The 15000-nt window shown below is 37.1% G+C and overlaps 1 protein-coding gene across 3 annotated transcripts in view; it reads left to right on the top strand.

The window, feature by feature from the left end:
* The window catches only part of PNPT1 (polyribonucleotide nucleotidyltransferase 1), a 51794-nt gene that overhangs the window by 594 nt on the left and 36200 nt on the right, over positions 1-15000 (top strand). For 2 of the 3 annotated variants that reach the window (XM_037743418.1, XM_037743419.1), the window contains exons 2-8: positions 5282-5342; positions 5929-5999; positions 7339-7444; positions 8284-8333; positions 10239-10302; positions 10400-10447; positions 11338-11451. In XM_037743418.1, coding sequence (XP_037599346.1) covers positions 5282-5342; positions 5929-5999; positions 7339-7444; positions 8284-8333; positions 10239-10302; positions 10400-10447; positions 11338-11451 — 514 coding nt within the window. Of the gene's footprint in view, positions 1-5281; positions 5343-5924; positions 6000-7338; positions 7445-8283; positions 8334-10238; positions 10303-10399; positions 10448-11337; positions 11452-15000 lie in introns of all 3 variants that reach the window. The other variant, XM_017542360.2, reaches the window with a different exon arrangement.

The raw sequence follows: 15000 nt of genomic DNA, 5'->3' as shown, positions 1-15000 counted from the left end.
TGGATGTATCATATCATCCAATCTAATTGATTGCCTAAAGTGTGGCCACTATGACCCTGGGCTAGGAGGTAAAGGAAACGTCAGTTTTTTTGAACGCCAGTTATATGATCCTCGCAATTTTTTTAAACCTGTAGTAAAGGTACTATTACCCTCATGTTACAGTGAAGACTACAGAGGCTCATAAAAGGTTAGATAACTTTCTAAAGTCAATTAAAAAGTTAGTATTATAGGACTAGGTGGTTTCTGAATTTCTGATTCTTGTTTATAAAGCCCGTACTTTTTTTTATAAAGCCTGTACTTTTTTTTATGAAACCGTTTAAAAAAAAAAAAAAACTTACGCTTTAATTGTTTTTAGAATAAATGGAATTGCTAATACAAACCTCATATATCTAAATTTTTTGTGTGTATTTTGAAAAAAATTTTGACCCCAGTTCATACAAAAAGAAAAAAAATCTAGTTTTGAATCCAGGTCTTCCACCCTAACTTTGGATAAGTAATTGACATTGAACAAGTTACTTCACTATTTTCTTGTGCAAAATGTGAAGACTGGATTCCATCAAGGGTCTGCAAACTTTTTCTATAAAGGACCAGATAATATACATATTAAGCTTTTTGAGGTACACACTGTATGTGTTTTCAAACTCTTTAGAAATATTTTTTTAAATGGCCGGACACGGTTGCTCACACCTGTCTGTAATCCCAGCACTTTGGGAGGCCGAGGCAGGTGGATCACCTGAGGTCAGGAGTTCAAGTCCAGCCTGGCCCATATGGTGAAACCCCATCTTTACTACAAATACAAAAATTAGCTGGACATGGTGGTGGGCACCTGTAATCCTAGCTACTTGGGCGGCTGAGGCAGGAGAATCGCTTGATCTCAGGAGGCAGAGGTTGCAGTGAGCCAAGATTGTGCCATTGCACTCCAGCCTGGGCAACAAGAGTGAAACTCTGTCTCAAAAAAAGAAAGAAAAAAGAAAGAAAAGAAATACATATTTTTTAAAAAAACATTTATAGTTGAAGAGCTCTACAGAAAAAAGTCATTAGCTGTAGTTTGGTCGCCCCTAGACTTGGTTATCTCTAAGGCTCAATCCATTACCAGCATTCATTAATTCTGATTTTTTAGGGAAGAGGGCATCTCTTCCATTCTTCAAGGACTGCACATTCTTTGATGAAATGCCCAGAACATTTCATTCAACAGTCACCTACTGTGAGATAGGCACTAGATACTTAAAACAAGATGTAGTTCCTACTCCATGTTTTCCATAAATAATCTACTTTGACTCTTTCATTTATTAATCAACCTGTACCTCTTTTATAAGTGGTTCTTTTTAAACCCATGTCATGTGTTGAAATAACTAGATTCATAGCATACCTGCTGGATAAATTCTTTCATTTTTGTCTTGTTCGCCATTGGCAATATTTATTGAATGACTGCTATGTACCAGGCACATTATATTTGCTACCATATATGTTTTTTACTGCATTCTAGAAGATTATATAATTTTGTAGGTGTTTTTCAAATAGCATATTTAATGCTCACAGTAACCTTTGAGGCAGGTGTTTAATTTTCATTTCAGCAAGCTTTTACTGAGAATCTACTATGCATCAAATCACTGAGGATATTCAACAGTGTATACCACTGTGGGCAAAATGCTAAGACAGTAGCCCCATAGTAGAGTAGGACTGTAGCTTTCACACCTCTTCTTCCCTGTGTTTTGGGCCTGCTTTGATCCAGTTAAAAATCCTCCACTTCCCTTCACAGAAATCACTTAGGTATTCAGAATTCACATTGGTAGATGGAATGCCAGTCCCTGGTAGGTTTTGAGAAGTACTGGTAGTATCTTAATCAAGGTTAAACAAAATTTCAAGATGCCAAATTTACATTTGCCACATGAAAACATTACTTAATACTGATTTCAGCTATAAGTTGTTGCAGGTCTGTGTGATACTACACAGTATGACTGGTTCTGTGTATCTCATTCCTTCCATCTACTCCACCTATTACTCCAGTACCAGACTCCTCTTCCCATCAGTCAGAGGAGACCCATTTTATTGTAGTCTTTCATCATTATAACATCTTTGTTGAATAAGTAGAAATCCAATTAGAATTTCTCAAAAATTTCCTGATTTAAAAAAAAAAAACTAATATTTCAGAGTCAAGAATTCAATACTGCAAAATCATTGTATTTGTTAACATACATATTTTAAATGTATATGTTTTGTTCTGACTTTCAAACTTAACAAAATGAGTCTAACTGAATAGGTAAATATGCTTTTCTTTCTTCCTTCCTTTCTTTCTTTCTTTCGTTCTTCTTTCTTTTTCTTTTTTTTTCTTTTCTTTTTTTTTTTTAATAGAGATGGAGTTTCTCCATGTTGGTCAGGTTGGTCTTGAACTCTTGACCTCAGGTGATCCACCCAACTCCGTCTCCCAAAGTGCTGGGATTACAGGCATGGGCCACCACGCCCAGCCCATAATATGCTTTTCTTAACTCAGGGTTCTGGCAAAGGTATTTAACAGTTGGAAATATTAAGTGTTGTTCCTTTGTCTCTCTGGTATATGAAGGACAAATAATCTTATTTGGGGCAGGGCGTTTGGACTCTGCATGCTTGTGTTTGGTTTGTGCATTTTCAGCACCAGACTATGATAGAATGTTCCTGAAGCTGAGTTCATGTGACAGACCCTCTTCTTTCATATCTTCAGGGGTAACTAACTTGGTTTCATCTCAAAACACCTTTTGATGAATCTTGAGCTTTTTGCTGGTCTGTTTCAAGACTTCAGTAGCCTCTTTTTGCATTCTCTGCTGAAACTGGGGAATCGGCTAATAGTTCTGCCTATTTCATGTATGTAAGACAACTTTATTAAGATATAATTCACATACCATACATACAGTTCATTTAAAGTGTACAACTCGTCCAGGGCAGTGACTCATGTCTGTAATCCTAGCACTTTAGGAGGCCAAGGCAGGAGGATTGCTTGAGTCTAGGAGTTTGAGACCAGCCTGTGTAACATAGTGAGATCTCTTCTCTACAAAAAATTTAAAAATTAGTCTGGTCTGGTGGTGCACACCTGTACTCCAAGCTACTCAGGAGGCTGAGGTGGGAAGATCACTTGAGCTTGGGAGGTCAAAGCTGCAGTGAGCCGTGATGGCACCACTGCACTCCAGCCTGGGCAACAGAGTAAGACCCTATCTCAAAATAAATAAATACAGATAAATAAAGTATACAGTTCAGTGAGTATTAGTATATTCAAAGTTTTGTAGCCATTACCACCATAAATTTTAGAACACTTCTATCAACCTTAAAAGAAACTCAGTAGTAGTAGTCACTTAGCATTTCTCCCCAGGCCAGGCAACCACTAATCTACTTTCCATCTCTGTGGATTTGCCTATTATGAACATTTCTTATGTGGAAACATAGTCTTTTGAGACTGCCTTCTTTCACTTAACATAATGTTGTCAGGGTTTATCCATGTTGTAACATGTATTAGTACTTTGTTCCTTTTTATAGCTGAATAATAATCTGTTGTATGTATTATGCCACATTTAGCTTATCTATTCATCAGTTGACAGACATTTGGGTTGTTTCCATTTCGGGGATATTATGAATAATGCTACAATTTATAACATGTCAAATGGTACTCATTGTGATTTTGATTTGCATTTCTCTGATAGCTAATGACATTTAGCATATTTTTATGTACTTGCCATTTGTATGGCAAAAGATGTCTGTTCAAGTCCTTTGCCAGATTTTAAAATTTTGTTGTCTTTATTGTTGAATTGTAAGCATTCTTTGCATATTCTAGATATTAATACAAATCCCTTATCAGTTAATATGGTTTGCAAATATTTTTCTCCTTATCTGTGGTGTTTCTTTTACTGTCTTAATGGTCTTTGAAATGTGAAAGATTTTGATTTTGATGAAATCTACCTTACCTGTTTTTTTCTTTTGTCATTTATGCTTTTGATGTCACATTTAAGACTTTGGCTCAAGTCTCTGAAGATTTGCTCCTGCATTTTGTTTGTAAGACTTCTGTTGTTTTAGTTTTTACGTTTGGGTGTAGGATCTATTTTGAGTTAATTTATGAAGATTCATTCTTTTTCGCATACAGTTGTCCACTATTGTGTCAAAAGACTACTCTTTCTTCATTGAATTGAAGATGATTCTCTCCCCTCTGTTGAACATGAAGGTTTTTGAAGGCAATATTTAGGAGTTTGTATTTTGTCCTAAAAGGTCTGAGAGAAATTCTAAAGCTTTTTTTTTTTTTTTTTTTGGATTATGGAGTCTTACTCTGTCACGCAGGCTGGAGTGCACTGGCACAATCTCGGCTCACTGTAACCTCCCCCTCCTGGGTTCAAGCAATTCTCTTGCCTCAGCCTCCCCAGTATCTGGGATTATAGACACATGCCACCATGCCCAGCTAATTTTGATATTTTTAGTAGAGACGAGGTTTCACCATGTTTGTCAGGCTGGTCTTGTACTCCTGACCTCAGGTGATTGGCCTGCCTCAGCCTTTCAAAGTGCTGGTATTACAGGTGTGAGACACACGTCTGGCTAAAGCATTTTTAAATAGGGAAATGATCTTATTTGTATGTTAAAATGCTACTGTAGGCAACAAGGTGAGAGATGATAAAAGACTGTACTAAGATGGTAAATGGAGCCAGGCACAGTGGCTCATACCTGTAATACCAACACTTTGGGAGGCCAAGGCAGGAGAATTGCTTAAAGCCTGGAGTTGAAGACCAACTTAGACAATATAGTGAGATCCCATCTGTACAAAAAATAAAATTAGCCAAGTGTGATGGTGTGCACCTGTAGTCCCAACCGCTCAGGAAACTGAGGTGGAGGATCACTTAAGCCTAGGTGTTCAAGGTTACAGCGAATTGTAATTGTGCCATTGCACTCCAGCCTGGGCAACAGAGTAAGACTCTGTCTCAAAAAAAGAAAAGAAAAGAAAAAAGATACAAGGCAAAATGACCCCCCACCGCCCAAAAAAAAAAAAAAAAAAAGATGGTAAATGGGAATTAACATTTAGGCAAGCAGTTAACTTCTGCATCTCCAAAATACTTTCCTTTTCAGATCAATCCTGTGTCTTGGTTTGTGTATTCTGCTTTAAGCCACTCTTAAATTACCCTTTTACTTTTAATAATGATCACAGATTCTGACCCTTTTTGTTTGTTGCTGGGGGTAGTTGGTAAGAATCTTTTGTTAGAATCCTTTATTATACTAAGCTGGAATTGTACCGATAACCTAATTCTTCTTGTATTGCATTTTTATTTTTAAATAGGAAATTGGAAATATCCTCTGGAAAGCTGGCCAGATTTGCAGATGGCTCTGCTGTAGTACAGGTAAAAAGTTCAGATTTTAAAAATTCATCTTAAAAATGGTTATGGAGACTCATACTAAATATGCATCTATAATACCATGTAACTACTTAGGATTTGGTACTGGAAATTAATTCAAATACTATTACATTCCCTTACATTTCTATTGTAAAAATTATTCCAGACAATCAGAGTCCAGAGGGCTGAATATATTAAGTGACCTTTAACATCCTTTCCAAACTTAGGCTTCTGTTTTATGCTTTTAGTAAATTGTTATGCTCTTCTAGAGAGTGATTTTGGTATTTTCTTCTATAGTAATAACTGGGGGATTTTTCATTATGTATAGCCACATAAGAAGTAGAATATACTGTTCAGTTCATTGGATATGACTAAATTACCTGTTAGCCTTTCCTTCTTTTGATTCCATAGCTTTTCAAAAGCTCAGAGATCAAGATTGGACTACTTGCAAATAACTATTTTCATTTCATAATCATGTCATAGAATTACATATCTGTTCTTGAGTTTAATTGGAATAAGGATTCATTCAGTTTCTACTTAGATGCTAATATCTGATTTCAAAGGAACTTACCAGTTTTCTTATTTAAGTCAGGTGACACTGCAGTAATGGTCACAACGGTCAGTAAAACAAAACCTTCACCTTCCCAGTTTATGCCTTTGGTGGTAAGTATTTGCTGGTTTATCTGAACTGTAATATTGTGTAAGTAAGTGTAGAATGTATAATATTTTTGTCCAGTGTCTAGTGAGGGGGAAATACAAACTTGCACAGCAGAGAATTTTTTTAGTTTTTTGATACTGAGTCATTAAAAGAGTATAAACTGATTGCTTAATAAACAAATACTAGTATTAAGCATATTTTAGAATTTGGAATGTCCAGGTGCATAAGTTGACAAGAAGACTGGAAGTGCATGAGTACTTTGACATTGAATAAGCAGTGAATTCATTGCCTTCATAGTTTCCCTTCAATATGACTCTGCAAGTATAGTCAGCCCTCCATATCCTCGGGTTCTGCATCCATGGATTCAACCAACCATGGATCGAAAATATTGGGGAAAAATTGCATCTATACTGACATTGTACAGACTTTTTTTTCTTGTCATTCCCTACACAATATAGTATAAAAACTATTTACATAGCATTTACATTGCATTAAGGATTATATGTAATCTAGAGATGATTTAAAGTACATGAGGGGATATATATAGGTTATAAACAAATACTATGGTGTTTTACATCAAGGATATGAGCACCCATGGATTTTGATATCCTCAAGAGGTCCTAGAACCAATTCCCCTAGGGATACCAAGAGACAACTGTATATGTTTAGTAATGAGCTCATTAGAATTTTACAGCTTCTATTATGAAAAGAGGGGAGTACAATTACATTTAACAGAGTTGATAACAAGAAAAAGCAATGTTTGACTTGATCAGAATGAGAAACTGTAGGAAATAGTGACTCTTCCGCTCCAACTATTGAGTAGAAGACTTTTTTTTTTTTCTTAGAGACAGGGTCTTGCACTGTCACCCAGGCTAGGGTTGTTCAGTGGTGTGATCATTGCTCACTACAGCCTCAAACTCCTAGGCTCAAGAGATCCTCCCACCTCAGCCTTCTGAGTAGCTAGGACTATGGGCTCAGGCCATGTGCCCAACGAATTTTTTTTTTTTTTTTTTTTTGGTAGAGACAAGGTCTTTCTATGTTTACCCAGGCAGGTCTGAAACTCCTGGCCTCAAGTGATCCTCCTGCCTTGGCCTCCCAAAGTGCTGGGATTACAGGCGTGCACCACTGCACCTGAATGTTTTTTTAAATCACTTTACAGAAACACTTCTATTAACTTTCCTTTCCCCAAGAGTTACAAAATGCTAAATAAATAACATTCTCTACTCTGAGTCTAGACTATGTTGTTAGCAACCTTAGGAGAATTGGCATTCATACGGTAGTTCTTACAGTATAGTTTGTTTCTGCAAAAAGAGTTATATGAATTCATTTTTATTGCTGCTTCAGGTTGACTACAGACAAAAGGCTGCTGCAGCAGGTAGAATTCCCACCAACTATCTGAGAAGAGAGATTGGTACTTCTGATAAAGAAATTCTTACAAGTCGAATAATAGGTAAGATATTAACATAGAGGCATTCATCATCTCTGATATACTTATGTTAGCATCTCTTCTTTTTCGTCTGTGTTCTAGAATATGTCTTAAGTTTTCTTTCATAGCATTAACACCACCTAAGATTATTCACTGTCTCTATTCCCTTACTAAAATATGGGCTCTATGAGAGAAAAAAAAATGTTGTTTATTCACTGTTGAATCCCTAGTACCTGGTATACTGCTTAACACAGAATAGGCATTCAATAAATATTTGTTGACTAAATGAGTAAATCTCTATCAAGCATATGAACTTTATGGCCCATGCCTCTACTCCGCTGAATCTATTTCCAGTACCTTTTTAATGTTCAATATAGTAATTCCTAAACATTATAGTCATCAGCTACTGAAATAATGTCCATACCTTTCAAGTCTTTAACATCCCCACATGTGGTGGGATCATTGTGTAATTTATAGCTCTTCTATCCAGAACTTGCTATTTTATGTATCTTTATATACAGTCCTCAGACACAAAGTAGCAAGGAAGCATTTTCTTTTGGTCTGCTATTGGTCTGAAGTCTCTTTGCTCTGATTACATATATAACTGATGCCTATGGAACCAGAATGAAAAGTTGCTACCCAATCTTTATAGTTAATGTGCTCCTTCCATGTTTGTGTCTTATTGTTAGGGAATGGTATGTATTAATGGAAGCACTAACATTTATCTGTGTCCCTCTTAGTAAATCAGTCCAGGGGGACTTTTCTTGAAAACATACTGAACAGCTATCTATATTAGTTCAAAAGTTTTGAACTGTAAAGCAACTCTTTCAGTACTGTGTAATGTCTTTCTTTTCTTTTGGCAGATCGTTCGATTAGACCTCTCTTTCCAGCTGGCTACTTCTATGATACACAGGTAGGTTCTGCTTTAGGTTTTTTAGTTGCCAGATCAGTCAAAAATTACTTAATGAATCTCTATAATACTTCCTAGACTAAACGTTATAATGAACATAACAATTTTTTATGATATTATATTTTACATTAATTTTTTGAAAAAATATAGTACTTTTCTACTTGAGTTGACACCAGAATTATGGGTAGGAGTTAGCCAACCAAGGTGTGTCAGGGAAGCATGAAAGCCCACAGGCAGGAAAGAAATTAGTGAGTTTAAAAAGAAGGTCAGCGTGACTAGAGTGAGTGGGGACCAGATCAGGCTGGGCCTTGTAGGTCATATTAGTTACAGTATAGGACAACCAATGTAACTAATTTTTATTACCTAATTTTATTGCTGGATCCTCTGAACCCATATTGTATGTTAGTAGAATAGTATTCTCTTTTAGGATAATGTCTCATAAACTTAAGTAACCATTTTATTCATTTGAAATAAATAAAATACACCTTATAATTATGCCTTTGCAAGAATATCACAGCCTCAGCCTCAGGGAAGTTTTTGTTGTTGTTGGTGGTGGTGGTGGTTTTTTTTGAGTCAAGGCCTCTGTTGCCCAGACTGGAGTAGAGTTGACATGATTATGGCTCATTGCAGCCTCAAACTCCTGAGCCCAAATGATCCTCCCACCTTAGCCTCCTGAGTACCTGGGACTACAGGCACAAACCACCATACCCAGCTAAGTTTTTTTTTTGTTTGTTTGTTTGGTTTTTTTTTGTTTGTTTGTTTGTTTTGTAGAGAGTATGTAAACCAGGCTGGTTTCGAACTCCTGGTCTCAAGCGATCCTCCTGCCTCAGACCTCCCAAAGTGCTGTTATTACAGGCATGAGCCACCATACCTGGTCAGGGAAGTTTTTTTCTTTAGTGCATGACATGGGCACATTATTGCAGTGTAAAGTTTGTTTCATCTATGCTTATAAACAAATTTTTGTGTTTTTTGTTTTGTTTTGTTTTTTTGAGATGGAGTCTTCCTCCGTAGCCCAGGCTGGATTGCAATGGCATGATCTTGACTCACTGCAACCTCCGCCTCCCGGGTTCAAGTGATTCTCCCTGCCTTAGCCTCCCGAGTAGCTGGGATCACAGGTGCCCACCACCACACCCGGCTAATTTTGTATTTTTAGTAAAGACAGCGTTTCACCATGTTGGCCACCCTGGTCTTGAACTCCTGACCTTGTGATCTGCACTCCCTGGCCTCCCAAAGTGTTGATATTATAAGGTGTGAGCCACCGCACCTGGCCAACAGAAAATATTTTTATATGACAGAAATAGCTAACATTTACTGAATACTTGCAACATGTGAGGACTGTCGTAAATGCCTTATCTATGGTATTTCTCTAATTCTCACAGGAACCCTTTGGGAAGATGCCATTATTTTTCCCATTTATTTAAAGACAGAGCCTTACCCTGTTGCCCAGGCTGGAGTGCAGTGGTGCAATCTCAGCTCACTGCAACCTCTACCTCCTGGGTTCAGAAGATTCTCCTGCCTCAGCCTCTTGGTTAGCTGGAACTACGGGTGTGGGCCACCACACCTGGCTAATTTTTGTCTTTTTAGTAAAGACAGGGTTTCACCATGTTGATCAAACTGGTCTCAAACTCCTAAACTTAGGTGATCTGTCCACCTCAGCCTCCCGAAGTGCTGGGATTATAGGCGTGAACTACCATGACTGTCCTGTTTTTCCCTTTTAAAGATGATGAAGCTTTTGAGGTTTAAGTAATTTATCCAATGTCAAGCATTTAGTTAAATGATAGCAAAATCAAGATGTCCTTTTAGCCATATAATGCTCTTGTATGTTAGGCCAGGATGTTAACCTAAATGATAATCCTTCCAAATCAAACAGATTCTTTTAAGTGCCTTAAATTTTTTCCCTTACACCAGGTTCTGTGTAATCTGTTAGCAGTAGATGGTATTAATGAGCCTGATGTCCTAGCAATTAATGGCGGTAAGTATAAAAGTAGAGATTAAAATTTCATTGTTGATTTTTTTAAAGCAATGAAATTTTAATTTCAGCCCCTATTTTTCTCTTTTTTTTTTTTAAGCTTCTGTAGCCCTCTCATTATCAGATATTCCTTGGAATGGACCTGTTGGTAAGTTAGGATTTAAAAATAAGAAATCATGTGTATTTTTTTTTAGTAAAAGTGAGCATGTTAATAGCAACTGCATATGGCTCTGATTTAGTACCTCTTCAGGAATTGAACTAGATGACATTCTAAGTCTCCTTTCAGATCTTTCAGACATTATCATGTTTGTCTTGGGTTCTGTTTCTAATAGCAGTATGTTATGGTGTTATAGATTTCATGTCCCTAGATATTTTGACTTCTTAATTGTCTCTTTCTGTTAGAGGACTTCTTTTATTTTTAAACTGGGAAATGATCAGAGTATATACTCTTTCAGGGTAAAATTAATGTAACTTACAGCTCTTACAAGTCATAATCATGCAATTTAAAAATAGCTCATTGAGTAAATAATTATCAAGTGTCCTAGGCAGACTAGGCCCTAGCAATACAATGGTGAAAGATGCATTTCTTGATTTCAGCATAAAGGAGACAGATAATTATTTATAATCAGTGTTATTATAAAGAGAGTCAAAATGCTAAGAATGTGATAGAGAAGAGCAGGTGTGATTTTGTGTGGTCAGGTTGTCAAAGAGAACTCCTTGGAGTAGTCATATTATAAGCTGAACCTTAGTAGGATCTGATGTTAAGCATTTGCCTTAGAGAGAGTACTGTCTAGACCAGGGGGCAGACATGAGCATAATCATGGAGGTGTGGGGAGAGGGGTATATTTGAGCAGTTCAGAGTGGTCCAGTGAGGCCAGAAGGTAGGGCGGGATAGGATGGTCTGTGGGTCTTAAATACTGTGGTAGAAATACGGATTTTATTCTGTGGTCACAATCAAAGATGGGATTGAAACCATCACTGGAATTCTTGAAAACTGAATTTCCATTAAACGGTTTTCAATATTCTAATACATTTTAGGGGCAGTACGAATAGGAATGATTGATGGAGAATGTGTTGTTAACCCAACAAGAAAAGAAATGTCTTCTAGTACTTTAAATTTAGTGGTTGCTGGAGCACCTAAAAGTCAGATTGGTAAGTTATTTAAATACCACATATGTTCTGGATTTTACTTACAAGTTCTGACTTCTTAAACTGAATTTAAACTCTTTGTGTATATGTTTTGTCGGCAGCCATAAAAATTTTTGTTATGTTTTATCTCTGTCCTATTTTTGTAGTGATCTTGCTTCATATCAAATGATACCTAAAATTACAGGATGTTATTCAGCTTTATATAAAATATACAAAAATCTTTACCAAGATAATTTCGGTAATTATTTTTAGACTAATTATTTATAGTCTAAAAATAATTTCAGTAATTATGTTTAAACAAATAAGTTATTAATCTAAATAACTTAGTTTAAAAATAGAAGTTCTAAGTCTGGTAGTAACCATTTTATTAGCTTAAATATTATAATTTAGCTACCTCATTCTCAGTCTGCTTGGCATCCTCTTGAGAAGTGACCCATTTCCACCAGGTGGAAAATTAGTAATAAAATAAGGAAATGCATTGGCCATGGGCCATTTTCAGTTACTCCTTGTAACAGAAATGTCATCCTTGCATGAATGAAAATCAGGTCCTTGTTCTGTGGAAGGAAAATGGGCTTTAGCCATCAGAATGACCTAGATTTAAAACCTGTCTCTGCCACTATAATCATGCGATCTTGTATAAATTATTTAAGGGCATTTATTGTTGATTTATTCTATGTGATGTCTGACATGTGGGACTTTTTGACATAGGATTTTCTAATGTGGGAACATTTTGATGAAACATAAACTATTCAGCTTTTACTGCTTTTTTTTGTACAAGTAATATGTGAAACATCTCATTTCCAGCTTCTGCTTCTGGTATGTTAGCCAGTGAAGGAAGTTAAAATGAGGTTCTGTAAGATGGAAAAATCCCCACCTATTAGTTGGGGTTGTGTTGTCAAACCAAATAAACAAGACTTAAGATGGAAACTTATTTTTCACTCAGGTAAAAGAAATTGAGAGGTGGTAAATCTAGGACAGTGATAGTGGTTCCATGCCATCTTAAGAAGTCTAGATTCCTTTTAGCTTTCTCCTTTGCTGTCCTCAAGATGTGGCCTCATCTTCATGCTTATGAACTGGCATGAAGAGCTCTGGCCAATTCATCTGACTTAAAGGCAGGTGAAAGAAAAAAGAAGGGAATGGCAAAAAAGTTAGTTGAGTGAGTCAACCTGCATTTTAAGCAACTTTCCCAGAAATTCCCACATGGCAGTTTTCATTTACATCTCATTGAGCAGAACTATGACACATGACCATACCCTTGACTGCAAGGGAGGCAAGGAAATGATTTTTATATTCTGCCAGAAGATGGGAGTTGTACTGTGGGTAACTGTCAAAATGTAGAGAGGATATTCCAAAGAATGGGAAGCCATGAATAATAGATGACATCTACCTCATGTTTGAGCGTCTCAGACCCTTGAGCAAAGTACTGGTTTCCTGTTCATCTGCATCTGAATTTTTTGCTGAAAGTTACAGTGTTCATTTATTCTCTGTTAGCAAACTGGTCTGGTTACTTTACAGGGTAGCTATGAAGATAAGAGTCAAGGTTTGCAAGTTCCCAGCATGTTACTATGTTACTGGTACCTAAGAAGCATACAGTTAGCACCTGCTATTGTTATTAAGACACAGAAATAAACCTGCTGCTAATTGGTCATATAGCCACTATCTTCCTTAGAGTTTAAACCCTTCTAATTGTAAGTAGACATTAGAGGAATGAACTAATAATTTTTTTTTTTTTTGACACTGAGTCTCGCTCTGTAGCCAGGCTGGACTGCAGCGGCACGATCTCAGCTCACTGCAACCTCTGTCTCCCAGATTCAAGTGATTCTTCTGCCTCAGCTTCCCAAGTAGCTGGGACTTCAGGCACGTGCCACCATGCTCAGCTAATTTTTGTATTTTTAGTAGAGACAGGGTTTCACCATGTTGGCCAAGATGGTCTTAATCTCGTGATCTACCGCCTCGGCCTCCCAAAGTGCTGGGTTTACAGGTGTGGGCCACCATGCCGGCCATTTTTTTTTTTTAAGATGCAATCTCTCTCTGTCACCCAAGCTGGAATGCAGGGGTGTGATTATATGTCACTACAGCCTCAAACTCTGGGGTTCAAGTGATTCTCTGCCCTCGGCCTCCTAAGTAGCTGCGACTATAGGCACATGTCACCACACCTGGCTAAAGGAATTTTCTTATAAAGTATTTTTAAAAAGGAATTGCATTAAAGTTTAATGAGTAAAAACAAAATTTATTTGGGTGGGTATACATTTTTCTTTGTCATATTCTATTTTTTAAATTTTATTATTATTTGTATTAGACATAGCATCTCACTATATTGCCCAGGCTAGAAACTCCTGGCCTCAAGCAATCCTCCTGTGTTGGCCTTCCATAGCACTGGAATTACAAGCATGAGTCCCATGCCCAGCCAAATATGTATATTGTTTTTTGATCTGGTTCTCAATTCTGTTGTCCAGACTATAGGTATGAGTATAGTGGCATGATCATGACTCACTATAGCCTCAAACTGCTGGGCTCAAGTGATCCTCCTGCCTCAGCCTCCAGAATAGCTGAGTCTACAGGCACATCACCACAACCGAGTTTTTTATCTTCTAGTTGTTATTTTGTTTAGGAACAGGACCTTGCTATGTTGCTCTGAGACCAGGCTGCTCCTCCCACCTTGGCCTCCCAAAGTGCTGGGACAATAGGCGTGAGCCACCACACCTGGCCACATATTTTATTTTTAAAAGCAATTTATGGAGATATAATTTACAAACATTAAATGAATTTTTTTTAAATCTCCTGTTTAATTCTGTCCAAGTGAGAGGATATCCTGGAAATACAGATGAGAAAAAGAATATAGCCATCTCATATCCTGTATCAGAGGAAACTTCTTCATGACTGGTGTAAAATATGGGAACCTTATTTTCCTTTACCCTCCCCCATTTGGAATGCAATTTTCATTTTCTTCTACAGTTAGAGCCATATTAGGCAGTGTTATAATTTTCACTTTTGCTTCAACTATCAAACATAATTTAGAAAACTCAAGAGAAGCCTATTGCTCTGTATTTACTCTCTCTTTTTTTTTTTTTTTTGAGATGGAGTCTCACTCTGTTGCCCAGGCTGGAGTATAGTGGCGCAATCTCAGCTCACTGCAACCACCACCTCCTGGGTAAAAGTGATTCTCGATTCTCGTGCCTCAGCCTCCTGAGTAGCTGGAGTTACAGGCACCTACCACCACAACCACCACACCCTGCTAATTTTTTTTGTATTTTTAGTATAGATGAAGTTTCACCATGGGGGGGCGGCTGGTCTCGAACTCCTCACCTCAGGTGAGCCACCATGCCCGGCCTCTGTATTTATTCTTAGTTTGCATACTGATTTTCTTTCCTAACAGTCCACGATTTCTTTACTTATTTCTGTTTACAGAACTTCCTTTAGTTATTCTTTTAGGGTAGGTTGGCTGGCAACAAATTTTCTTATCTCTCCTTCATCAGAGAGTCTTGATTTCTCTTTCATTCCTTAGTATTTTCACTGGGTATAGAATTCTGGGTTGACAGTTCTTTTTTTTTT

Source organism: Cebus imitator, unplaced genomic scaffold, assembly GCF_001604975.1.
Source record: "Cebus imitator isolate Cc_AM_T3 unplaced genomic scaffold, Cebus_imitator-1.0 Scaffold143, whole genome shotgun sequence".
In the NCBI taxonomy this organism is placed as follows: Eukaryota; Metazoa; Chordata; class Mammalia; order Primates; family Cebidae; genus Cebus; species Cebus imitator.
This window is presented reverse-complemented; position numbering and strand designations above follow the sequence as displayed.